This window comes from Vanellus vanellus (genome assembly GCF_965231255.1).
Source record: "Vanellus vanellus genome assembly, chromosome: 18".
Lineage (NCBI taxonomy): Eukaryota > Metazoa > Chordata > Aves > Charadriiformes > Charadriidae > Vanellus > Vanellus vanellus.
The window spans coordinates 10417911-10444977 of record NC_138923.1 but is presented as its reverse complement, the minus strand read 5'-3'; the positions used below and the strand labels follow the sequence as shown (position 1 = coordinate 10444977).

Here is a 27067-nt window from a genome sequence, read left to right as displayed (position 1 = left end):
TCACCGGTTGCCATAACGTGCGCTAAACAAACAGGCTGCTGGCAGGTGCTCTCCCTCACCCTGAACATTGTGTGAAAATGCTAATGACCCCACCTCTTCTCTAGGGAAATAACCTCCCGCACTTACACTCTCCATCAGCCGCCTGCGAGGTTACCCCACACCCGCGGGCAAAGCCTGGAGGCGCTTCCCAGCTCCTGCCAAACAGCAGCAGCACTGGCACTGCCCCAGCCTTGGGGGGGGGGGCATTTTGGTTTTGTCCTGTCCCACAGCACCAGCTGCCCTTTGCTCGAGCTGTTTTCCTTCACGAGGGTTCCCCTGTTGCAGAAGAAAAGGCTGCCCATTTATCCGCCAACAGCCATCAAGGTAAATCCCTCTTAAACGGCATCAGTTCATCACACGGGAGCACCAAATCTTGTTTCACGTGGCCCTTGCAATGCATCTTACCAACACAACTATTCCTGGAAAATAGAGAAATACCTTCCAGGTGCAAAATCAGCTACTGAACCAGGATTTTCTGCACAAATTGTTATAGGTTTCTCAACCAGCTATGGAAGTGGCTTATTTGGTGAGAAACAATTCCAGCCGTCTGCAGATGCAAGGAACACTGAACCATGGGGATTCATAAACCTTTGCCACTCCTGAAAATGATGTTTCAGAATACCTTGTAATAAATCAAAAAACCTTTATTTTTAAGATATATTATAAATTTACAACACACATAACATCAGTGTCTTCAGTGTGTGTGTGTGTGTGTGTGAGCAGGTTTAAAGACTCAGCGTTCATTCTGGTCTCCCTCGTGGGTACGACTTCTCCGCAGGCTGAAGGTACGCAATCGTTTCAGTCTGACCGGGGCTGGCTTTGCTAACTACCTCTGTAACTTCCAAGAATATTGCAGTAGATAGCAGTGACTGCTTAAAAGGATAAAAAAAAAAAAAAATTAGTAGCATTTCTTGCTTTTTGCCTAAAGAGCTACTGTAGAGGAGCAAAGCCTGCCGGTGTTGCCGCTCAGGGAGAGCGCGGCGACCCACGGGAGCACGTCCAGAATGAACCCTGAATTCCACAGGCTCAGCGACGGCCGCCCTAGTTAAGCTTCATAAAAGTAACGTTACATCTTAGAAACAGCTGTGCATGCCACACATCAGTGTCAGTGCCATATAAAAATTATCATATGCTGTACCTAATTATTTTATGCACAGGTGAAATGAAAAATGTTAAGTCAGTACCTCGCAATATAATTTTACTGGTGCTGCCTTGTGGTAAGTGCTGGATAACAAATCACGTTCTTGTACAGTTCATTAAACTATGATAAAAATATGCAAATTAAAAATCTCTACAGGCCTCTGTTACCTGCTGCAACAAAGACATTTTGTTTTGTAGGGCTTAGTTTAAAACGTGATCCAATTTCTTCCCTATCCCCAGAGCATGATATAAAACTATACCCAAATTCAGTAAGAATTTAATGCATTTACATTTATTGAAGTTCACATGCTGCAAACAGGATCTGCATTAAGGATCTTCAAGTCCAGGGGGCAAGAGGTCCTTAAAAACACCCCCCTTTGTTATACCTAGATGTCAGGATGCAGGCGAGAACCACCACCGTGACAGCACATTCACGGAGACGTAAGACACACCGCTTGCTGTTTCCTCCACGGGAAGGTGGGGACTGTCACCCCGGCCGAGCTCACCGACCGCCCCCCCCCCCCCCCCCCCCCCCCCCGACAACCGCCAGCACGAATCCATCCGAGGAATAATCGGCGCAGAGAGGAGGACACAGTCAGTGGTTTGCTTATGCCTCAAAGCACAAGGACTTGTGATCAGATGGAAATACCCAGCTGCAAGCACCGCTGTTCTGCTAGTTAATAAAAATGCTATTTATTAAAAGTAGAAAAACGGGGTATTTACTTTGGATGAAACACTCCCTATCCTGTGCACGCTGCTTCTGTAAAATTGCCACTGCAGTAGAGATCACTGGTAACCTCTGTCTCCCCTCCACAGGCAATATTTGCTGACAGTCACTATACATTCGTTTGGTGCAATGCTTATTTAAACAACTTTCAAAATATATTAGAAGATCCTCAGCCCATGAACCACAATGCCTAAGAGAAAAAAAAAAATAAAAAATTGTAACAGTCCCAACTAAAAAGGATTTCAATAACCACTTAAGTGTTTCTTGGATATGAAGATCAATCTCCAAAAGACAAGTTTGGTTCCAGGAGAGTGAGGAAAGAAATAGGGGTCAAGGTTCTGGGACACACCTGCGACAGGGGCTGCGAGCAGCCAAAAAGAAGCCATTAGCCGGAGGTTTCTGCGCATTCACAGGAGCGAACCTTGCACCGCCCCAGAAGAGCCGGAGAGCACTGATGACTGCTTTAGAAACCGTGCAAGCTAATTTTCCAGCTGCATGGAGAACGGAAGCGTCCCTGAAACGGTGTGAGGATCAGGGAACTGGGAAGCAGCAGGGCAGTCTCGCATTACCATTGCCAGAGAGGGGTGCAGTGATCTTAAGGGAGGACTCGCGTCACTGCTCACGGGGGGAGAAGGACTGGCAGATTCTTTGGGCTGGACCAGAGACTAGAGGTTCGTTAGGAGTTACGCTAGCTCAGGCTCACAGGGCAAGACAATCAAGGTCCGAGTGGTAAAGTGGCCACTGGTGTTTTTTCCCCAAATCCCTTTAAATGCATCCCCCTATAAAGAGAGTATAAATATGAAGCCCTGAGAACAAACTTCCATATAGTACATTTCTATTAAAAATAGCAGTGTTTTGATGACAAAATTATAAGTTATATATATTTAAATAAATAGCTAGCTTTCAAGATTCATGTAATATCAAAAGGTAGAAGATTGTCCCTATCAACTGATGGGGCAAAGAGCTAGAACTGTAAGAAACTGACATTGTATTAGTCACCTACTGCCCCACTTCCTTACTGCGCCATTTCACAGCCTTCCAAATATTCCCATGACCACGTTATGACACACTTAAATACGACTTGTCTTTGCTAGTTATAACTTGAACACCAGAGATGCACACACGGGACCTGAACCTGTAAATCCTTACTCCTATGAGTAATTCTTCCTCACAAAAACTTTTTTTTTTTTTTTTTTTTAAAAAACAATTTTTTTTTTCTCTTCCCATGCACTCGGGGACCTCTCACTGGCTCACGGACCAGCTCCACCAGTCCTCTTCCCTTCAGCAACAGAACAGGACAGTTTATCACCAGGCAAAGCTCTCACCACACACACTCCTTGTGCCTGGAGACCCACCTGCGCATTCTGATTCAACAGCAGCGATCCTTCAGGTTTTTTGCATGTTTTGTAAAAATTAGGCCAACCAATGCCTTTGCAAGCACAGCGGACTTAACGCCGCCCTCCGTTTACCGTGCTGAAGCAGCAGTACACCCAGGCGTGGTGGGGACACCCAGCTCCCCAGTCTGCCACTAATTCATACCCCAACACCACCACTGACGTCTTGATCAACTCCTCAAGTGTTCGTTTAACCCCAAGAGTATATTTTCCTTGTTTTAAGTCAACTCCTATGCCATGCCACAAACAACATACCTCCTAAGTTCTAGCCTCTTTCAAAGTTTTGGCCTCTTTTAGCTATTTGCCACTGGAAACTAAGTTTTTGACAGATAAGCAGGGCTATGTTTAAGCCATCCTTAAAGCCATACCAAGCAAGAAAACTGTTTGGCAGATGAGGAAGAACACACTCTCCAACACTTCAGCTGCTTAAGTGTTGAGCTCTGGAATAACGAAATCCAGAAATAACCACATATTCTCAAGCCTTCAAGCATTTTAAAGATGCAGTAGTCCTTTATCCCTAAGGTCTCTAACTGCTCAGTAGGTTATGTTGTTGAACCCGGGCATTCTTACCTTCTTCTATTACATAAGCACGATTTGTTTTACTGATGCTTTTTTTTTTTTTTTGTTTTCCCTTACTTTATAAAAGGTTCAGTGGCACTGATTGCATTTTGGCATACCAAGGGAGGCAGCTCTGGTAACTTTTATCGCCACGATCAAACTGACAGTGACGAACACGCACGGTTCACGAGCGGGTCCTGGCAGCATCACACTCTGATCCCATCGCTGTGGGGCTGATGCAGAGATACACAAGCGACAGAACCTTTACCCTTCGAAGCGAACCACTCTGCGCCTCCAAAGCGGGTCAGACACCGCGTACCAGGAATGTACCCAGCTTCAACCCCCTCAAAGTTGGGGAGCTGGTTCAAGTTCATCATCCACATTGTCCTGGCAACAGACAGTCCTGGGGGCAGCTCCTCCTGTGCCAGTACAGGCAAGACTGGCTGCTCGCTCTTGCCATACGGCTAGTCCCCTAGGTTCTACCAGCGAACCAGATACCAAACTTCTAGAGGACTCTAAAGCTGACAGGTGATCCTTGCCTGGTCAGTCTGGAAGCCCTACAGCCACTCGAGAGTCTGATAACTTATTACTGAAATCAAAAGAAGCATTTCAACAAGCCTTCACGTTCTTCAAAGGCCAAGACTGCCACCAAAGTATCTGTTCGATAAGTCTGAACCTGTACTTATTCATTCAGAAGCAAAAAAACCTTCCACCAAACTACAGGGTAGTTTTTCCCACCTTTGCCTTCTAAAAACACTCATTTGAAGGAATATTTACAAGAATCCCGATTGGTAGAAAAGGACTTGTGCCTCTAACATTAACAGCTTCAAGTAATAGCGTCTTCTGGAAGTATTACAGGCAAAAAACTTCAGGGAGCAAGAAAAAAAAAAAGTGGACAAAATAATCAAAACCTTTCATAACACTACAACATTCAGTCACAACTACTCACGAGTAGTTGTGCTGAACTCACTGGGTTGCAGGATCAGGTTCCGGGCTTTCACAGTTATAAGGCAAGGTTACAACTTAATGTCATGCTGTCAATCTGTTCTTAGCGAGAGTCCAGGAAACTGGTTTTACCGTCCCAATTTGAACAGAAGCAGCATCTCTATGAAGCATGGCATTTTTAAGTGTGGAAGTAAGTATTTCAGCAGTCACGAACTGGAAAGCTTAACATGAACTCACAAATAATAAAAAAAAAAAAAATATCTTGGGATAGTCAGTTGAGATAAAATCTCATGCTGTTTTGATTCCCCCACCCTTCATATTAATTATGTGAAATTGGCAACTTCAGCGCCTTGACTGCATAACAGCATAGATTAGATGCCAAGTTCAGGCCAAAACTTGTTGCAGGGTTTCGGGTTGCATCTTGGTGCATTTTTGTTTAAAAAAAACCCAACTGCACTAAAAAAACCCCAAACAACCCACACCTAAAAAGGTGACTTGTAGAGCTCTTCAGGATCTCTCTACTTGACAGGAGATCTTTGTGCTATTTAAGGACAGGGTCTGCACCTGGTTCCTCTGCATTTTGGAGAGGCAGGTCTTGCCTAGCCTGCCTTTCCAAAACAAGGGCTGTGAAACACAAGACATGGGAGGGATTATAACAGATGTCAATCATGTTTCACTAATTTGAAAACAAAACCCAGTTTTGGTCAGACTGTTAAAAAAAATAACACCTGCAGAGCCCAACCTTAAAAACTTGCTGGGTATTTACCAGTGAGTTCTGTCCTTAAAAGCTCACAACTCCTGTCTGAAATCTCAAGTCAGTCTTTGGACAAAATAGAAAAAAAAACACAGCCTGATATTCTTGGTATTTCCAAGGTAAAAATAAGCATCAAGAAAAACCACTTCTATCTCAAAGAGGATAATTTCAAGCGTGCTTTTAAATACGTGAAACAAGATAAAAACCTAAGCAGCCCTGCTTCTTTACAGATCACCAATGAAAACCCCATGCAATTAATTGGTTTTTTTTGTAAACGGTTTGAAACAAAGTCAAAACCCAAAAGTCTCCCTCTCCAAAACCGTGCACATAAAAATGGAAAAAACCCACTACATGAATACATCCCTCCTTGCGTTAGGATATGGCAGAGCATGAACTTATGAACTGCAGCCTACTTGAGAATCCGTCTCGGTGTAGCGCATTCTGCTGTGAAAGATACTGCATCTTTAATGTAGCCGACAGAGAATCTCCTACAAGCATAGCCACTGTGGGACTGGAACAACACTAAGGCAGAAAATAAATAGGAAAAAGTAATGCTATTTATTAAAAGAATTCCATCTCTGAATTATCCTGTTTAAATTATAATGCAAGATAAACAAGTCTGGATAGAAACGTGCTCGCTCTCCCAATTTTGGACTTTTAAAAAACATTTCTTAAGAATCAATTTAAAAAAGCATTTTATAATTTGATATAGCCATAAATTAATACTGTATGGAGATGATTAATATCTTATGCTAGTGGTCAGTGACCTTTTGTAAACACTAGCCAGATGCTAGCAAAACTGGCTAGAAACTATTGTCACAGGCCTTTTTAACAAGCAATATCATATTTCTTTCCAACAATCAGATCCGTAATTGTTTTCACAAAACCTTTTCCTATTTTTTGATATACTGTATTTTAAACCTAATACCTGCAAACATAAACAAGTCTTCAAACCTCTTCCACTAACACTAAATCCACAAGGCAATTAACTTCAGTTGGCCATAACTACATAAGCTCTCGTGCGAGAGACCCATTCAGACAGGATCTCCCCCCCTCCCCTTCCATCCGTCCCCCTCCCCAGACAATCCATGCGCCCTCCCGTCGAGGAGAAGGTGAAGTGAGGGACAGTAGGAAGCGGCACAGTGGACTGGCATTCCCCTCTACGTGCGATTCAGCGTCTGGAAGATTCGAGAGATCTGTAGCATGACAGGCCCAGTTTCTGGATCATTCATCCACTGAGTGCTGTTCAAGGGGTTTTCAAGCATATCCTCGAAGGCTGCCAAGAGATGGAAATTGCGACACTCAGTCCTTTAGTCAGCAACAGCTTCCATGTTTGGGATGCTTCAACAACAGGACAGTTAGAAACAGCTGCAACTCAAAGGCAGTGGGCAAGCATCACCCAAAAATCGCAGGAATAATACATTCACCATTTGTACTCCTAAGTCTCCACAGCCTGGGACGCTACAGGCTGTTATGCTTTCCCCATTCCTCAGCATTAAATTCACTGCAGACAGAGGCTGATTAAATACTCAGCCTGGATTATAGTCCATCTTACAAAACCTCAAGGACACGGGTTTGAAGAGCTAAAGCCTTAGCAAATGCCTACATGCAGTAGCAGGGAACATGCCATGCAATCCATCCATTTATGAATGCCCATCATAGCACTGGGTCATTTACTGCCAATACTCCTGTGGGAAGACTCTTCTGCAACTCCACTCTTCTGATCAAAGATTTTCCACATCCCAGCCTAGATTTCTTAACGGCTGGTTCTTGCACCATTATCTTTTTCCGCTCTGCTACTCAACCAAGACAGCTCACAGAAAGCACCGTCACCCCCCTGCCCTTCGCTTTCCGGTGCTGCACTTTGGTTGTCCTATAGCTACTCGCTCATAACATCTCAGAAAAGAAAATTAAGCCAGCAAAACAAGCAGCAGGTATGCCAAAGGCTACCCAGGAAGGAGCAGCAGAGCCAGCAAAAGTGTAGCCCCTTGAGTCCACAAATCTCAGAGCTCTCTCTTTTCAGGAGGCCCCTGGAGCCAGAAGGGAAGCAGCATCTTCCCTCGGAACAGCAACTTCTTTCTCCTTCCTGGTGTTTGGAGAGTAGAGGGTGGCAGAAAGTTCCACCTGCCTAGACCCAGGCAGAAGGGGAAAGGCCATCTGTATAGAACAGCTCCCTTCATTTCTGAACAGCAACAGCAATCCAAGTATTTAAGAGCAGTTTTTTCTTTCTATACACAGCTGTCTTTATGATAAGCTTTGTCATTTTTGTTTTTTCAAATGTGCTAATTTTCACTCTTCGACTTACATTGAAAGAACCAGACAGCTACTGCAAGAACTGAGCTGCAAATTTGGCAGAAGAATGGTCCAGGCAATAATTTATAAGTCTTCTGACAGACACTGAGCTGGACTACTGGACATTTGGAGCAGTCATTATGGAACAGGACAAAAAAAGCAGTTGCACATCTGACCTATTCAGAAGTCACCAAAATGTCAGTGTTGTAAGAGTCTGGCAGACTGGCACCAAGGTCAGTGTCTTAATTTTCCCCAGGAGCATTAGAGTACAAAGCTCCAACTGACATTAGCAGGAGCTGTAAGTACCCAGCACCTCTGAAACGCTCACCATTAGTACCTTGCTCAAGGTCACGCTGCATGCCTACAGAAAAACCCAGAATAAAGTACAGGGCTCACTTATCACCACTTTAACTATATTCTTTTACACAGGTTCAAAAGCTTAAAACTAAAGATTTACCAACATTCTGTAAGTATCTAATTAAATGCAAACATTCATTATTAAGATCTGTGACATAAGCAATTTGCAGATGTATCATTAGGAATATATTCTCTGATGTTCATCCAAGCTTTACAAGCACATATAATGGCATTTCATTTTCTATTTATATTCAGAGCTGCAGTGTGGAACCCTTGTTGGAAATGGAGACCATTTGTTCAGAAATCAGGGTGGGAAGGTTCTGCTCTTGAATTATATAAAGGCTTGCATTGCAAACTCTCCTAATTACATTTAAAGTAGTATTTTTAAAAGCTCTCTTGAAAGAGCTGCACATACACCCTTTATTTAAAAGCAAGTCTTCAAATAAATTTTGAAGCCAAAGACTAAATGCAAAACTTTTTATATACATCACAGAGCCAATGTCATTCTTCTGTACCATCCTCCTGTGTCAGAGAGACCAATTCATCAGAGATTTCGGTCTCACTGTCAGGCTCATCAGCTGGGTACTTGCTGTGCTCACAGCTTTTCTGACCATGAACACAGAGACTTTACCGCGGAGCTGAAACTCAAGCAGAACGAAGTATATTTTCACAGATGTTATCTCAACTTTGATAGGCAAGGCCCTCGCTCAGACTTCTTGTTTGGTTATTCTTCCACAAGTTATCTTCTGTCTCAATGATCAGGCTTCAGCACACAATAAGCTGTACAGCAGGAGACAGCCTTGTTTTTTCTGTGAAATAATCAGTGTTCTAGACAGACATTCCTGATTTTTCCCCTCGTGGCCAAAGGGAGCACACAAAAGGTCTCCTAAATCCACAAAAGCATTGCAGCCAGCAGCTATTAAAGTTCCGAGTTCAGCAAGTGTAATCCAGTAGCCTGGGGAATTAGCATCATTTCTGGGACAGCCCCAAGTTCTGTTCTGGGTTTAGCTGAGTTGCAGTATGAAGCAAACAAACAATACAGTTGCTGAAAGTGAGGAAAAGGGTACAGAGCTGCACCTATCTCACAAAGTGTGCTGTCATCATCCAGTTTCTGTTTTTATTTCCTAGCAACTACAGCGACAGTGTGTACATATCAGGAACCCAAGTAGGACTTACCTAGTAGAGTTTTAGGGTTGGTTAGCCCTAACTGTACCACTGGGTTTTCTAAGATGGCTTGGAAGAGAGGGCTATTGGTGTCAATTCCCTTATCTAAGTCCTCTGGAGAAGGCTTTCTGTCTCCCAGCAGCCATTCACACTGAAAGAAATCACCAGGCACAACAGATTTCATGACCGATTCCATTAGAATGAGTGTCTCAAAAGTTTTGACGATGTGGCACATTAAAAATATTTTTTCCTTGCACAGTTAAAGACTGAGACTTCTTTTCACACTGGATTACTAGTAATTTGTGTGTTGCTCCCACACCTTTATTTCAACAGGAACAGCAGCAGTGCTGGGAATGTGTGTGTTATCTTACTTACGTACTACCTCAAAGAGAGCCCCATCAACATGGTTACAGTGCAGCAGCCTGAAGTACCATCCAGCCCAATATCCCCTCTCTAACAGTGGCCAGCACTGGATGCTTAAGAAGAGAAGATTCCTTGGCTGTCAGCCGTGTCCACATAATTTTCCTTAACATATCATCCATTAGCAGGGGACTGATAATCTTTGAAAACCTTCCTATTTTTCGATTCCATAAACTGTGGAATGCATTGCTGCAGAATGGTAATTTACACACTGCATGGTTTGAATCTCTTGCTTGATCATTTATTCCTGTCCTTTAATCAGTTATTAATTACTGGGAATACCTTTTCCTTTCTCATGATTGCATGATCTCTTTTGCAGACTCTGGTGAGGGAGTTTCTCAAAAGCTTTTTGAACATCCACATATGCTGCCCCAGCCAGATCAGCCTCAACTTCACACATGCCGAGTTCCTCTTAAGAAGTCTAAACCCTTTGTATTCTAGTTGTGTATATAATTTGAAAGAGGCATAGAATATATAGTGCTCATTTCATCTCCAGTAACAGTTGGGCTTTATGACAGATCATAACATCAACCAATCCAACAATGAAAAGAATCAGCTGAACAGACTATTATAGCAATAAGGAACAGAAATGACATTGTACTCACAGCTGCATTTTGCTGGTTGTTGTTTACTCTGAGTGCATCTACCACTTCTTTTTCATCAAATCCCATTTCCATCAGGGCAATGACAGCCTATATCAGATTTGCACAGCTTAATAAATGTAACATTTAAAACAGAAATGAGAACAATCATATCCTCTCACCTTCTGTGGAGGAGCTTTTTGTGGGATAAAAAAATCCCATTGTTTCCATTTGTAGACCACTAAGTAACCTCATCTACAAAAAGTTTTCAAATACCCTACATCAAAAGTGTTAGTATTATGGAAGAGGAATAAATCTTAAAGTGTGATGACAGTTCCTACCCTTAAAAATGAATGCAGGACAAAGAGCAAGTGTACCTGGGCTAGAAAGGAGAAAAGCAGGACAGAAACACCTTATTTTAGAACTGCTCTCATATCATAAAGCTTTTGTTTACATCTCACTGACAGATCAGGCTGACATGCGTTTGTAGTTCTATTCACTCAATTTCATTTCACTTCCTGGATTTATTGTGTTGCTAGCGAGTATTGTGCATTTAGACAAACATACCTAGATACTGTTATGAGAATGTTTAATCATTTACAAATTGTACCCAGGTCAAATACACTCGCAGCTTTTAACCAAAATCTCAAGAAACAGCTAGTTGTAAAAACAAAGTGCTAGATTCTAAAGAGCACCTCCTGGTGAGTTTACGGTGTGATAACATATGTTTTCACTTCAGCTAATACTGTGTTCTGGAAGAAAGGTTAACATCTGCATTTGCTGCAAGACTTAAATCTTCTGGTGATAATTTCCCTTTCTCCCCTAAATACAATAATGGGTTTCTGTCCTTTTCTACAGCAAAAGGACCTACTCCTGTCCTGCAACACTTCCTTCCTAGACAGCAGTCATAAAAAGCAATGTCAGGAGTCTTGCATCTCGTTTCAGTCTCATCAGTTAATTTTCAGGTGCAGAAGTAACAGTGTCAGTAATTTAGATACTGCAATCTGAGACAGCCGTGCATTAATTAGGTAATATCCCTTTCAGCAACCTGAATTTAAACAGTCCCTGAAGACTTCCACTAAAATACTGTCAAGACAGCATAATATACATCTACCCAGATGGCCCATTTCATTTATTCACTAAACATTTATTTGGATTCCATGGTGCCCACACAGTCCGTTCCCATGCTAACAGTTATATGGCGAGATAAACAGCACGTACTCGTGGGTCTGGACGAAATTCTCTTTTCCTCCGGATCTTCTTGAATATTTCTGTCAGCTCATCCTTGGCCTCTTCCCCACCCGCTTCTGAACTAGGACCCGCAGTCGCTTCAGCAGAGGATGCACCGGCTTCAGCTGTGGCTTCTGATGGAGCCTGACCTGGAAGCGGAGCATCCACTGTCGGGTCATCTGCGTGTTCTATCAACCACTCCATGGCCTGCGTCACTGACATACTGAAAAGCAAATAAAAAAACAGGGATGAGAAACACTCCAGATGTACAGTACTGTGCCACATACATTTGCCTTTGCATTTATTCCCATGGTATATTGACTTGACTTGCAGGTTAATTAGTATCTGAAAAGTCATAAATAACAAAGTTTTGGAGCAAATCTCAGAGCACCTTAATTCTCTGTGCACTGAGGACACCACAATATTCTCTGAAGCCAGGAAGACAGAGGAATGAAGTTCAACTTGGACAGCTGCAACCCAGATTTTATAAGGCATTTCTGAGGGAGTCACCTAATTCTCCATGTCATCTGTGTTATTTCACAACAGACAAACACTGACTAATTGCAATTGTTGACAAAACCGCAAACAAAGCATGTTCCAAATTTACACGGAACCACATCTCCAATGAAAGCTGCTTTGTTGCTTCTTAAGGGGATCTCTCTCAGACATCCAACCAGTGATCAAGGAATGCCATTAACAACATAAAAAAAAAAAGGGGTGAAAAACATTACATGTGCACAATAGGCCTCGAGCAAGAGCAAAATTCAACACAGGCAATTGCACTTGGTCACATACCACTGTTCTTTTTCCATTCTGACTTTAGAAATCTGTGATCCCTCAGAGGCTAGGCCAGCCCCAGGGATCATCCATCAACCATCATGATCATAATACGGTCACTTGCTATCCAGTGCCAAGTGCTCAAGCTAAGGGATCTTGAGAGCACCCCAACACCTCTCTTCCCAATGAATACAGAGGAAGCAAAGATAGGGAAATTGAACATGTAATTTAATTGGATGCATGGGAATTATTACACATTCACAGAAAGGAAAGGAGAGCCTTTGCCTATTGGGCTTTTCAGTTACAACATCAAAGATGGAGGACATTGGGGAGAAAGTCCTTCTGAGCCACAAGAGAGAGATACTGGAAAAGAGTGACTGGAACAGGTTGTGGATTCTCTATCATTAAAATTTTTGAGAAAGGCCCAACAAACCCCTCTCAGGACCGAGGCAGTACAGCTGATTCTTCTTAGGGCAGAGGCAATGTAGTTCTCATTTTCCTACAGTTGCTATCTGGACTTCACAATATTCTTGGAATTCTTGTTTTTAACAGATCAGCACAAAGTATTTTTCTACAGCTGAAAAACCAGTGTGGATGGGCTAGGTTTGCTTTTGTCTCTGTGAAACCTGAATTCTAAAAGCGGAAGAAAATGTGAGTTAAATACCAGGAAACAGTGCCAGCTTTGTGAACTGCAGACCAGCTATTCTTTCCAGAGCAAGTACAGCAATGTTTCCCCATCCCTGCGCCATCTGCACCTGTGCGCTGCCTGAGGCAGCACTGTTCTTCGAGTTAATGCTTTTTCCAACCTAGTTTTAGGTGACCCACATAAGGAGACTTTAGGAAAAAAAATGCAAATTTTTTTTAACCATATCAAGTAATTTACAGGCAGTGTGCTGGGTACACTTACTGATTTAATCGAAGGGCTTTGACAGCTCTGCTTTCTGGAAACCCCATTTCTGTAAGCTGTCGCAGAGCTATCTCATCCACTCTGTCTTCCTCATCCTCATCCAGCATGGCTACACATACACAAACAAAACAATGTTCAGATTGACTTCAAGCTAAAATAAACCCCTTTCTCAATGGAATGGCATGTGTTAAGTTCAAGCCCCATTCTTCTCTTCCATCCCTTCTTTTGTTTCTGCCCCGAGTTTGCTATCTCATCATTTAATTTGCTGCACTCAGCTTGGTCTGGCTCGGATAGATTCTTCCAGGACAAAGACTTTGTCCAGATGTGTTCAAGATCTCAAATAAAAGACAACTAACTCTCACATGGACCACATAAGTAAATACGCAGGAGATTCACTTAAGATCTATTTATCATTTACATAGAAAGTAAGTTGGATCTGTTCGTAGCAAATCTCAAGGGCAAGCATTTCTCACAAACTACATCAACAGCTACACCTTCTCCTCATTTTACTAGCTCCTTGTGCATTTTTAACTATTCTTTATCATCCCTAAAGTACAACTTGTGAAGTTTTCCAATTTTTTCCACTACTAATGATTTTATTTTTAAATTGAATTTCTCATCTGTCACAAAGGAACCTTATAAATTCACAAGTTTTATACAATCTATATCCACAAGGCGAAATCTTTGCCACAAAGTTTGTAGTAGCTTTGCTATTACATCAAGGTGTGGACTTCACTCTGCGAGCCCACTTTTCCGCTATGGAAGTGAACACGTTCCCAGGATTGAACTGGTAACTGTAAAGATACATGGTTCATACCATTTGCCTTCTTAAACAGTTCAACTGCATCTGGGTTCAGCGCTAGCAATTTCTGTGCAACTTCTATGAGAGACACTAAGATCTTCCGGAGCTCTGTCTGGAACTGCAAAAAAGGAAACTGTCAAAACATTTAGACAGGAAGTTACCAGACATCATTAAACCTTAATATATCTATTGTTAGTATCTCAGCATAGTCTGGCCCCCTGTACAGATGGTTGTTTTATTAGGGCTTTATTTTCATTGTTTAGTCTTTCAAGAAGCACTGGGCCTTTCCTGTGAAGTGCTACACATAAGTAAAAGCTACCGGGCAGAAAGGTCCTTTTATTTCTACCACAGCTTGCCACCCAGTACCACCACAAGACGTGCAGTGTTCAAGAAAACTCATTGCTTCACAGAAACACTTCGGCTCCCACCTTGCACAAGTGTTGTAAGAGGACAGTCACAGTAGCTCCGTACCAGTGCTACTTGCTTCCGTGAAGCAATGAGTCTTCCCGGTCTACCATTTGCTTTCTAGTAATCTAAATTTGAACAACATAGATCAAAGCTGTTTTCTAAACTGAGGCATCACAAATTCCTTTCAGTTGGACATTTGTTTTTTAGAATGCCATGCTCAGTAGGTCATATTGGCCATTAAACAGCTTAAATGCCAACTGTCCCCTTTAGGTTACTAGGGCACTCTGACAGGACGCAGTACGTAGGCAGATTTGCTGCTTCATACCCCTACTAGTACAGAAGGGTAAAAGCAGTCCCCACACTGCTGAAGACACAGTTAGAAGCATTGCAGACTATCGGCATTCGATTACTGAATTCAAAATTTATGCCCAATTTCTCTTTTCAAAACTGTGGAAGAGAAGAAAACCACTGCAAACACCTGAACTATTTAAGACTGAGAAATAAAAATCCCTAATTTCACATTTGCCAGATCTTGAATATGCTTACCGAGACAAATATACTTACATGGACAAATAGAAAATTTAAAATCATAATTTAGAACAGCGTTTTATTATCACTAAACAGTATGACCTGTGTCTAAATCTTAAGCTGTCTACTTTAATATACATTACAGACATGCGAATTTCTTTTACGGAGAAAAGAGAATCACATTCACATGTAAGAGAAAAAGTTATACAAGACAAAAGCCTATTTGGATGTTAACGTGTGAGTTAAAGAAATCAAGTCTAATACTTACATCCCTCATGTTGTGATGGGCCACAGTGCGATCTGCATTGCGAGGGGGCAGATTTACAGTCGCTTTGAGAATAGCATCTTTATCAGGAGCTTTCTGCTCTTGTTTCCTCTAAAGGATAGGAAACATGATCAGGTTTCATAAGCCATTATCCACAGAACAGAGAACACAGCATAGCGGAGAGCAGCTTCATATTCTTCACCAAGGCATCAAGCAGTGCTCTGTACTTGCAACTAAGAGAAACAGCAGTCTGGCAATACAACAGATTAATAGCACCAGTATAATTTTGCAAAGATAGAGCAAAACCAGAGCTGTAGGGTTGCCCTACTTTCAGTCCTTATACCTATTTCTGTTATCTAAACACACAGGGAGATTCCAGCATAAAGAGGGAAAGTGATGAATCAAACATGGAGAGAACTGAGAGGCCTCAGTGCCCAGGGCCATATTCTGCTCCACATGGCTCCACATGGCCTGCTCTCTTCAAACGCACGGTTTGTCGAGAGATGTACCGATACTGTGCACAGACTAACACTTAACTGCTTCACAGTGGAAGTGCTTTGCTGCTTGCGAGTATCATGCAGAGATATACAGTGCCTTGGATTTTCAGTACATGCTTACAGTCCAGGACAAAACATAGCAGGGTACAAACTATAAATATTTCCCAGTCTTATAACTTATGCTCTTACAGTGACAATCTGCACAGCAAGATCATACTGAAGAGAGAGACATACACCAATACCTACAGGAAGGGATAAAGACATACACCAATACCTACAGGAAGCAAGAAGAAACAAAGCTGTGCGAGGACAAAATAGAGAGACCTAGAAATTCACAGTGTCAAGCACAAGCATCCCTCAAAGTGTTTATGCAATAACATCAACTGCAGTACCACTCGTGCATAAGCATCATCATGGGCATCACTGACCCTCAGTAACAATTACATTCCGATAAAATAAATTAAAAAAATGATAGTAGGGGGGCAACACTTCTGCTCTAGAGACCCAGTTAGAGGGTGACAAGCCACACATAGATAAAGACAGAAGACAGCCTGACAGCAAATCAACGTATTTCTATTGGGTTTTCAAACAGAGACAGATCAAGGCACCTGCTGAACTACATGTATATGGTTATTAGACATTTATTCAAAGATCAAATCTATATGACTTCCATAGAGTGTATCTTCATGTCTTATTCTAAGGCAAATGTTCTCACAACCAAAGTTAAAAATGGAAAATCAGCTTCCTCAAAGTTTGGAGGAAATATGAAGTAATTTCTGCAGAATTTAACTGACAGCATTTGCCTCTACAAACAAAAGAGTATACCACAGTAATCCTTCTGCAGCTCATTAATAAAGCAGTTAATCAAAAAGGTTAAGTCAAGAAGTCTTTCAAACTCACTTTCTCCTCTGCTGACACTTCTGCCATTTTGGGGAGTGGAGGTGGCGCACGCTTCTTTATTAAAAGCAAGACATCTAGAAAGAGAACGATACTGAAATACATTACTTCCTAATGTGAAAACAGTTCCTTCAAGATACCTCACAAATTCAATTTTTCCTGGAGATCCATTTTGTATTAATGCCACTGTAGCATCAGACCTTTTTCACACTTAAAAACCTGTATGGCCTTACACATTCCCCTTCAGTATTTGCAATTCCTTAGTGTGCAGTGAATTCAAAACATGATCCATTATTAGCTATGCTTTGAGCGTTACTGGTTTCTTCCCCTCACGCAACATCATTAAAGAAAGGGTATTACAGGCTCCAGTTGTCTTGTACATTAATAGTACATCGATTGGCTCACTATAAGAAGAAAGCACCAGCGCTTTCAGTGCTTCCACTAAGAAGGAAGCAGCAGAGACAGGGTTTGGTCTAAGCTGGGGCCTTTCTTCAACTGCAGCAAGGCAAGTGCCAAGAGCTTCCAGTATCAGGCTGAAGCTCACCTTTGCGTGCAAACAGCAGTAGAGCGATTCACAGTCTATAGCAGGAATGCATCACTGGTGGCCCACCCGGGCAAGTCCTGAGGGCAAGCAAGTCCAGTTGCAGATATCCCACATGACCCGGAACAAGCTTGATTTGGGGCTTTAAGTCTAATACTTTCCCCTTACATGGCACCCTTTTTCTAGGCATCATGTGATACTTTACAAGTTTCTAGCACCTCAGTTACTACCACATACATTCTAAGGGTGGAAAGATGCAGACACACTAGTAGTTAAGAGCCCAAAACAGGCCTGTGCAGCACCTGCAGTCCTTCAGCCAGATACAGCTTGACACGCAGTTTTTAGTTCATTGTATTAAGCAGGTAAAAAGCACACAAAGCACGATTTGCACAAGAAGTTTCCTTGGTCTGGCTCAGCACATAACAGCCAAGAGCAACAGCTGGCGAAGGCTGTTAACCCTCATTTGTCCAGCTGACCAGAACGCGAAAGGATCCACATGCTGACTCTTGGCTGCCCTGTGCAGTCAGCCGGTGGTGATCAGCTGTTGGCTGCAATCTTGTCTCCCTGACAAGCCAGGCACATGAAAGGCAGAGCACATTGCACAGGAAAAGAGTGAAGAGGCATTCGCATGACAGCTTACTATGACTAAACAGTTAATACTGCTTAGCTGCTGCAAACTGCAATTCAAAACTCTGTAGGAGCCAGCACCTCGCCTGGAAATAATACACCACCAATCAGCAAAAATGCTGTCCCTTGCCTTTGCCTGTGATGGCACTTCTCGCTCCTGTTCAGCTCTAAAGGTGATAAGTGACACTGCCTTGGAAAAGACACCAAACCGCTCATGTTCACGGTAGCAGTTCTCCAGCCTGCATGAACTCAGGCAAAACCCCAGCAATTCTACTCGTGCTGAGTTTCTGGTTCAGACAATATTTCAGACTACAGCAATTCTGCTTCTCTCACTTTCTGCACCACCGCCTTTATCTCGAAGAAGGGGCCATTAGCTTAAGCTGTCTAGTAAAAACTGACTTCCAGCTCTCATCTTTAGAACTTTTGTTGCACATTAATCCTTTACACCTTTATCCTTTGCACCTTTAAAGTTCAGGGGCAAATACACACCTCACATATTCTACTGTAGTCAGTGATACCATAGTGTGATGGATTCTGACCTATGTTTGCAGAGGACAGAATGAGATCTAAACTGCAGACACTCAGATACACTTCAGCAGCCGTCCTTCTGCTTGACCTGGAAACCTCAAGAAACCCCCAAAAGCACTAGGTTATACGTCTTGGAATACTCTGTGATGACAACTATTTTTGAATCATATTGAAGGATAAATGCTGCCCCAGAGGTTTAAAAGAATTCCTTTAAAAGGAGATAAAAATAATCTGTTTAATTTAGTGACTTAATGAACACTCCTAATTCCTTTTCAACTCTTAAAAGGAATAGTGAAGAAAAGCAAACTGCTCAAGGTGCTGTCTCAGGGTGGGGAGAGGAGGGGAGGAAGTCTTTTTTCCTCTTCCTTCTTTGCCACCTTATTAGCTTCCTATGTCAAAGCAGAGCAGACATTAAGAAGGTTACTGTCTGTGTTTCACTATTAGGTGAGTTCCAATCTCATGTTTCCAGGCTAACAGGATTAAAAAACAGGCAATCTTACCTCTATCTTGAATGTTTTCCTCCAACACTGTTTTGGTGTCTGTCAGCACTTTCTCAGAAGTAGCATGTATCAACTTATGATGTGTCATGGTTTTTGGATCCTCCAAACTGCCAGGTACACACTGCAGTAGATAATAAATAATGAAGATCAGACGACAGAAATAAGCCCACTGCATGAATCACTGGACCTTGCATTGAAGATTCTCCACATACAAACTGGACCATCATTTACTAGCTTCTCAATGGCTTAAGCTAGAGGTCAGTGCACAGAAAGAAACTGAGGCTTGAGTTGTGCTGTAAACAACACTGCCTGTGGTAGGTTTCTACCTGCATATCCAAGCTCCTGGCTGGGAAGAATAATCAACAAAAGGAAGGATTCTAGCCTGCCTTCCTTGATGCTGTTAAATTCATAGCTACATCAGGGAGTTGAAACCGATGATCCTTACGGGTCCCTTCCAACTTGAGATATTCTATGACTTAATTGCCAACTGGTTATGATGCTCTAAAAAAAAACAAAAAACACAAACAAACAAACAAAAAAAACCAAAACCCCAACCTTCTTTAAACAGTTTCAAAGACCTAACATTACAGCCCAATTGCCCCAAATGCGCCCTTCAAGGACACCAGCCTCTGTGAGGGGATTCATACTTTTGCAGTACAGTACATCTCTATCACACTTAATTCTGAGTGCTTGGTCCTACAGCCAGGCCTATGGAGATTTGCAGCAAATCAAGGATGCTCTAGGACCCACAGCTACCTTAATTCTGCACCAGATCGCTAGGGTCACTCACTCTTCGTGAGAAGTGCACTGTAGCAGCAAAGACAGACAATAGGGTCCTGGGTTGCATCAACGAGGGCATCACCAGCAGAGACAAAGAAGTCATTATGCCACTGTACTCCACGCTTGTCAGGCCACACCTGGAATACCGTGTTCAGTTTTGGACCCCACTATACAAGAGAGATGCCGACAGGCTGGAGAGGGTCCAGGGAAGGGCCACAAAGATGAAAGGACTGGGAAGCCCGCTGTCTGAGGAAAGGCTGAGAGAACTGGGTTTGCTCAGCCTTGAGAAAAGAAGGCTTAGGGGAGACCTTAGCACCACGTTCCTGTATTTAAAGGGTGGCTACAAAGAAGATGGACACTCCCTTTTTACAAGGAATCACATGGAAAAGAAGAGGGGTAAGGGGTACAAGTTCCTCCTGGGGAGATTCCGATTGGACACAAGAGGAAAATTTTTCACACTGAGAACAATCAGCCATTGGAATACTGTCCCCGGGGAAGTGGTGGATTCCCCATCATTGGACACTGTGAAGATTCAGCTGGACAGAGTGCCAGGCCATCTTGTCTAGACCGTGCTTTGCCAAGAAAGGCTGGACCAGATGATCCTTGAGGTCCCTTCCAACCTGGTATTCTATGAGAAATCTTAGGGTAGCAATTAGTATCATGAACTAAGAATGCAGGTCTACAAAGAGCATCCAGTGTTTTTGCAGAAGGGAAGGCTATAATAATGCAGTATGTTTCTCATTTGTAACTAAGTGTCAAAATAGAGGAGAGACTCTCTGCTTCATCTAATAATTATTATTTACACACTGTCAGACTAAACAAGCCAGTTCAGTTGCCAGCAGTGATTTTGGTATACTTGATCTTAAACTGGGAAGGAAAGAGCAGTTTCTGCACCTCTTCTCAAGCTGAAATCAACAGGTTTGGCTGCTGGAGCCCTAACCTGGGTTCCTGCTGAAAGTGCTGAATAAAAGTTATATTCACAACTTTTCTTCCCAATCATAAATAATCGGCATAAAGTAATTTTTTCCATATATGAATGCTGTGCTCAATTCCTTGTTACAATTCTAAATTCTATGCCAATTAATTCACTAGGAAATCAAGTTCAAATCCTAAGTAGAGCATGTGCACACACAGGCCTTGAACTGACTCATCTTCCCACCAGAGTGACTCCCAGATCCACAGTGATAGATTTCAAGAACATTACGTTAATGCATCTGGAGGCTTCTAATTTGTTTGAGTGGAAAAAAAAAATCATAGTGGTTGCAATTCCAGAAAGGCAAAATTAAAAATAACCTACCAAAACAAAACTGATGCTGCTGTTCTCACCACAAAATAGGACACTTAATACTCACCTCACCTGCTCTGCTCACATAAAACAGTTTTTAATGACACTTCCTTCAATACATGTTTCTACCAAGCCACTTTTGGCATGTTTGCAGAAGAGAGCGTTCACCCTTACATAACAGAGACATTTCCAGAAACCTCACTGAAATCAGTGCTTCGCTTTGATGTAGCACTTAGTCCTGCTCATCATAATACTCATCACCAGCCTCCTTCAAAGGAACCCTTTTAGTCCACCATCACCTTTTCTGTTGTGACTGCAACTGATGGAAAACACTCAGCTACCTGCTCCGTTTCCAAACATAACGCCCTTGTTTTCAACACAGATAGATCTTCAACTCCTCATCTGAACTTCTGTACAGTTCTGATGCCTCAGTAAGATGGAGGTGAGAATGTTTGAGTCCTGCTTTATGTAACAGTAGCTTCTTACCAACCCTTCAGCATATTAACTGCTGAACAAAAGCCAAAGAATGCATTAAAACCTAGAAGAAGCTGGGAGTACCTCCTGTAATTGATCTGATAGGTTACCCAAAACACGTAAGAGTACATCAGTGGAACACATCTCCAAACAAGCTCAAAATATTACTGTTACTGATCCTTTTTGTCAGATCCCAAAAGGAAGAGCAAGAAAATGGGAGCTGGGAGGTGTATGTTTGGGGTGGGACAGGATGGGACATGACATGGACCTATTATCCTTTTTTTTTTTCCCCCCCTAGCACATATAAAGGGGTGTGTGCGTGCAATCATAACACTAATAGGTAAAAGTGTAAGTGAAAAAAATAGAAGTTACTGTTTTAAAAGAAAGTCCCGTGGACACCTGCTTTTACTTCCTGTTCCTATAACCACTTTGTTAACAACTGCACAGAACAATAAGGCATGTATAGACAGTACATATATCAAAGAGACTGCTCAGTGAAATACTTGCCTTATCTTATAATTTTAACAAGCCCTGGAAATAGAAAGGCCATCTTAACAGGCAATGCCTCTAGTAGCTGTCAACAGCCCACCAGGAACTACCACCACCAATCATCAGATCTCACTATGGAATCTTGCTTCGCGAGAACCATATCTGCCCAAATACAGTGTTTTTGTATTAAATACAATGCTTTAAAGTGTAAATGAAAACATCTTCCTGCTCCAAGAGAACAGCGCTGGTAATCCAGAGGGAGAGTGGTAAGGGGGAGAGGAATTCCATGCACAGTGCAGAGGAAGCATCTGTCACACAAGTGAAAGGAAGATGAGAAATCAGGATGCACCTTGCTGCCCCAGGACACTGCGGGACACGGCTGGGGTTAAGGAGCACTGCTCCTTTGGCAATCAGAGGTGCAGTATGCTGGCAAAGACAGCTCTCCCACATCTTTTTGTGCAAAAGGATTGCAAGGAGGTGACCTGCTGTTTCATGGTTTTGCTTCCAGCATAAATATTTGCATTTCTTTAACACTGGAGTTCATGGCAGGCTGCTTTGCCAGACAGGTGAGAAACCTTTGTTCACAGGTGCCTTGAGCAACTGCTGAAATTGTAAGCCTTGGTGATGCTAAATGCTATTTGTGAAGCTTGGAATCCTGATAATCCACAAGGCTTTCTGTTTTTAAAATAAGAAAATAAAAGCAAACAAGAAATGCTTTAACAGAAACATTTGAAAATAGTACTGACACCCCCTACTACTAAACTTGGGTGGCTTAAACCATCTGTATCCCTCAAAGTATCCAAAACACGCCCAGGGGCATGAACCTACCTTATCTTGGTACTCTGAGAACTAGCACCTTGCATCTCTGTTCCACAGATACTCCTTATCATACTTTAAAACCCAGGGGAGTACCACTGAGACAGCTTAAGAAAAAGGGGAACAGAAGCACAGAAGCATTAAAAGCTTGCCCCACGCTGCCAGGAAAATTAGAGGTACAGCTTACATACACATACAGCCCACATCTGTGCGCCCCGAGTGCATGACCACAATTTACATCAGTATTTCTGAAGTACTGCTGAGCTTCAGTGAGAAGCAGTCTCCTGTAATTAGAGTATCAGAACAAGGACTGTCTACAGCACCGCTGGCCAATGCTGTGCCTTGGCCTGTCAACACTGGGCACAAGAATTATGGATCATAAAAATATTTAAGTCAAGCTTGAGTTTCCATGGTTAAGCTGACCCTTCTCAATTCTGGACAGTTGCTTTTTAAGGAAACCACAAGAGAGCTCAGGGCCCGCTCCTGCCAGCTGTGCTCCCGCTGAGGTGGTGGGGCCTTGAGCAGGGGCAAGCAACTGTTCTGAGAGAACATTCTGATGGTGAAACAAGTTCAACAACAAGTAGAAGGAAAACAATTTATTATCAGATATTTGTTCACTGGCCCCATACACAGCATAAGTAAAGGCAACAGTTTAACAAACTAAATTGTTACAGGTCAAGAGATTAAATTAGTGGGGTTTTGGTGGTTGTTTTTTGTTTTGTTTTTTTCCTTTAACTGTAACAAAAAACCCCAAAGTATAAAATTCAAGAATAAAAAAAAGACATCAAGAGTGATGCTTCGGAGACCAGTAGGCATTTGAATGTTATGGAGAGAAAGGTGGCCACCTTCCTAGTTCAAATCTCTTACAAATATTATCTTCCTCTGCTTCCTGAAAGAATGATTTCAAATACTTCAGGGAACATAGTAATCAGCATCTTACAAGAGATGACTGCATAAATTATCTCAAGGTGCTATCAAGATTCATTGCAACATACCCATGATCAGGAGTCATGATTTTTCCATTTCTATTTTTCCTCTCCATAAAACTATATATTATCTATAATGGTTATGCAAATCCATACCATTACCACAAAGCAGCAGAGAGAATGAAATCAAACATCATGCCAAGTTATCAATTGTCTTCTGCCCTGACTCGCTCTGCAATGCGAGCATCTATTCAATTAAGCTTCCTGATAATTAAAGGCCTTTCAGCTCTGCACATATGCATGTAATCATTACCCCACCCTGTTTTGGCAGTCTTTGTACCACTCTTCTGCTTAATCACTCAGCTGCGCTGAAGAGGGACAAGAGGGGAGCACTAGACTTCTTTCAGGAACATAAGAGTGTGGGGAGCTCTGCACCCCCATTTTCCCTCAAGAAGGATCACTCCTACCTCAGGCGAGAAAACCCAAATGTAGCCCTTCTCATCCCTAAATTCAAAAGCACTTCCAAAGACTATGGGACAAGAAAAAAGCGTGTGCTGTGACCTGTAGTTTCCAGGGGTTCTAGTTGAAAGCAAACAACTAACAGCCCCAAGGCAGAGGGCACCTGGGCTGCTGCCCACCCGTCCTTCACAGCGTGCTATTTCAGAAAATAAAACCTGTTACCCTTCAAATAGGTGTTAAGTAACTACATATTACAGGTACGTTCTCCTATTACAACTGTGATTTATGGAAAAAACAAAAAAAAAAAGTCATTGCAAGACTTTGAAGACAAAACCCCACTATTAAATGTGGTTTAGTAAACTGTACTCCCAGAGATGGGAGTAGAGGCTCTTGCTTTTGCCACTGAAAAGTTACACATCTCTCAGCAAACCTCTCAGTGAGAAATTCAGCAGGTTGCGACTCAAGCTGCCAGACCACGCTGAGTGGGTTCCAGAATGGCAGACTTTAGGACAGTCCTGGACACGGGTCACAACCTTACACGCTGCTGTTTTCAATCATGTTTTTGCTTTAACATAAAACACTGTCATAGCAGATCTTCAAAATTCAGTCCAATAGTTTTGAAACAACTGGTTTTAAAATTTAACACTCACAAACACACCAGTGGTAACTGTGATTTCCAGCTCAGCTTCTACAGACTGTACCTATGCGTTCTCACACGTCTTTTCTTCCAGACAGCAATTAGTAGTTTACCCTTTGGACACGTCCATTAAGATCTTACTGCTTAGAGCACAGGGAGAGCATTAGACCAGTCTATTACCTCCCCACCGAATATCCCACTAGCTACTGCGCCAACACAGGCTAAGGGTGTGCTAAGTACTTTTTCAGAAAAGGGAAGTTCTCCTCCACAGTTACGGCTTTCCTCGTCTGTTCTTAAATATAAAGAAGAAACAATCCAGGCTATAATTTCTGAGGGAAAATCATCAGACGTAAGTACACCAGCCTCTTGCAACGCATAGTGACCAGTGCATAAAGTGCATGCAGGAGCTGGTGGTCTCTTAACTCTACCGCAAAACATACGCCAAATTCGTAACTAAAGATTGCAAAGTAATTTCCCCCAAAATCCTCCTTTTCCAACGCACAAAACTCTTGAAAGGGGCATTTTCTTTCCATATGGAACCGTTTCACATAATTTGCGGGGGGTGATAGACCAGGCAAAACAAGAAACCAGAACACAAAACCACTTGTTTACTTGAGCCACTAAAAAAAAAAAAAAAAAAAAAAAAAAAAAAAAGACGTTTACAGGGTTTTGGAAAAATCTGTTTAGTTCACACGGAGTCCTGCCTGCCCTCCACCCCGACCACGATTTTCAGTCCCGGCCCAGAACACGCCGGGTATGGCAGAAAGCGCAGAGATTTCGGCGCTATCTCTGCCTCACACCCTCCCAGGGCTCGCCGCTCCCTCCCAGCGGACCGCACGAGCCGGGAGCCCGGCGGGGGAGGCCCCCGGCCCCGGGGGGAAGGGACGGGACACCCCTCCTTACGTGCTTCAGGCATCGCTCCTTCAGCTTCTCCACCGTGGTGTCCTCGGGGACCTCCTCCAGCCACTCCGCGCCCTCCATGGTGCACACATGGAGCCTCAGCACCTTCCCCGCGAAGATCTTCTCCTCCTGCACGAACATGGCCCCGGGCCCCACCGCCGTCCCCGGTCCCCGCTCTGTCCCGCCGACGCCTCCTCACCAGGCCCCGGGCACCGCCGTGCGCCGGGCCCCGCGCTACCGCCCGCCCATGAAGGTGACCCCGCCAGGCCCGAGGGGAGCGGCGAGCCCGGAGGGGCCGCGCTGGGAGAGGGGGAGCTCGGTGGGCCCCCGGCGGCGCTGCCCCGGCTCCGCCGCGCTGCCCCGGCCTTGGCCCCAGCCCCGGCGCTCCTGTCACCGCCTCGGCCCGGCGGTCCCTCCCAGGGGACGGGGGCGCTCCCGCGGCGGCCGGAACCGGAAAGGAGTAGTGGTGCCGCAGGGTATGCTGGGAGGTGTAGTTTTCTGCGGCAGCACCGGAAGTGAAGGCTGCGAAGGCCCCGGACGGGAATAAAGCCCTTGAGTGCGCAGGGGAGTTTTTTCAACGTTTATTAACGGCCCCGCGGCGGGGGGAAGGCCCGGCCTGAAAACAAATAAAAATACTTTTAAAAAACCTGTTTTCCCGGTGCATTGTGGGAATCGTGGTCGCTCCCTCCGCCCCGGAGCACTGTGGGAAGTGTAGTCCTCCTCACCCGGGGCATGCTGGGAGCTGTAGTTGGCGGCGCTGAGGCCTTGCCCGCCGGCTTCGGCCAGGCCGCTGAGGGCAGCGCTCGGTCAGCGGGCTGCCCCGCGGGCACCCACCGGCGGGGCCTGGCGGGAGCCTGCCCTCCGCGGCCGGGCGGGAGGGGACGGCCGGGGGGGGGGGGGAGGGACGGGACACGCGGCCGTTCTCCCTTCCGCCATTAGAGGGGGACCGCGAGCTGCGGCGGCGCCGCCGGGCTGGAGACGCCTCCCCGCGCCGGGGGCCCGGGCCCAGCCCCGGCGGGCGGAGAGGTGGCGGCCCTGGGGACTGAAAGAGGCTAAAGCCTCCCCTGGGGACGTACCGAGCGGGGTGGTCACGGCCACGGAGGAGCAGACGATGGGGGCCGGACCGGGGCCTGTCCTGTCTGTCTGTCCGGGGCCTGTCTGTCTGGGGCTTGTCCGTCTGTCCCGGGCCCGTCTGTCCAAGCTTGGCCTGGCCTGTCAGGCTCTGCAGTTACCTGCCCGTCTCCCATCCTCTTCACGCGCCTGTGGGTGCTGCAGGCTGCAGCGAGGTGTTTCCCAGGGAGCAAGTGATAAAAATTTTAGAGTAATCCATAGTCACAGGCTGCCCGCACGCTTTCCACACACTCGGTGTGCTTTGGCTTGTTTTCCCTGCCCAGATTATTGCCTGCAGCCTGACAGGCTGTGG

At 44.0% G+C, this 27067-nt stretch overlaps 1 protein-coding gene across 3 annotated transcripts; it reads right to left on the bottom strand.

Annotated features, from left to right (window-relative positions):
* Positions 1 to 668: 668 nt before the first annotated feature.
* Positions 669 to 26084, bottom strand: UBAC1 (UBA domain containing 1). 3 transcript variants are annotated; one of them, XM_082492453.1, is made up of 10 exons: positions 25648 to 26084; positions 18879 to 18999; positions 16686 to 16759; positions 15292 to 15399; positions 14103 to 14220; positions 13286 to 13394; positions 11593 to 11824; positions 10396 to 10482; positions 9383 to 9521; positions 6639 to 6833 (listed from the first exon to the last, which is right to left on the bottom strand). In XM_082492453.1, exons 1-10 carry the CDS (start codon positions 25783 to 25785, stop codon positions 6718 to 6720), a joined length of 1242 nt encoding a protein of 413 aa, XP_082348579.1. In that variant the 5' UTR covers positions 25786 to 26084; the 3' UTR covers positions 6639 to 6717. The 3 variants fall into 3 exon arrangements, with proteins under 3 accessions (XP_082348581.1, XP_082348579.1, XP_082348580.1); XM_082492454.1 differs by having other exon boundaries at positions 14103 to 14205; XM_082492455.1 differs by lacking the exons at positions 6639 to 6833; positions 9383 to 9521; positions 10396 to 10482 and adding an exon at positions 669 to 908.
* Between the last annotated feature and the right edge of the window lie 983 nt (positions 26085 to 27067).

Bases quoted from the DNA above. Each gene is read 5' to 3' on its own strand.
- UBAC1 (XM_082492453.1), bottom strand. From the start codon at position 25,785: ATGTTCGTGCAGGAGGAGAAGATCTTCGCGGGGAAGGTGCTGAGGCTC. The intron at 15,400-16,685 runs GTGAGTTTGAAA...CCTATCCTTTAG, and splicing joins AAGTGTCAGCAGAGGAGAAA to AGGAAACAAGAGCAGAAAGC. The intron at 11,825-13,285 runs GTAAGTGTACCC...TTTGCTTTTCAG, and splicing joins AAAGCCCTTCGATTAAATCA to TATGTCAGTGACGCAGGCCA.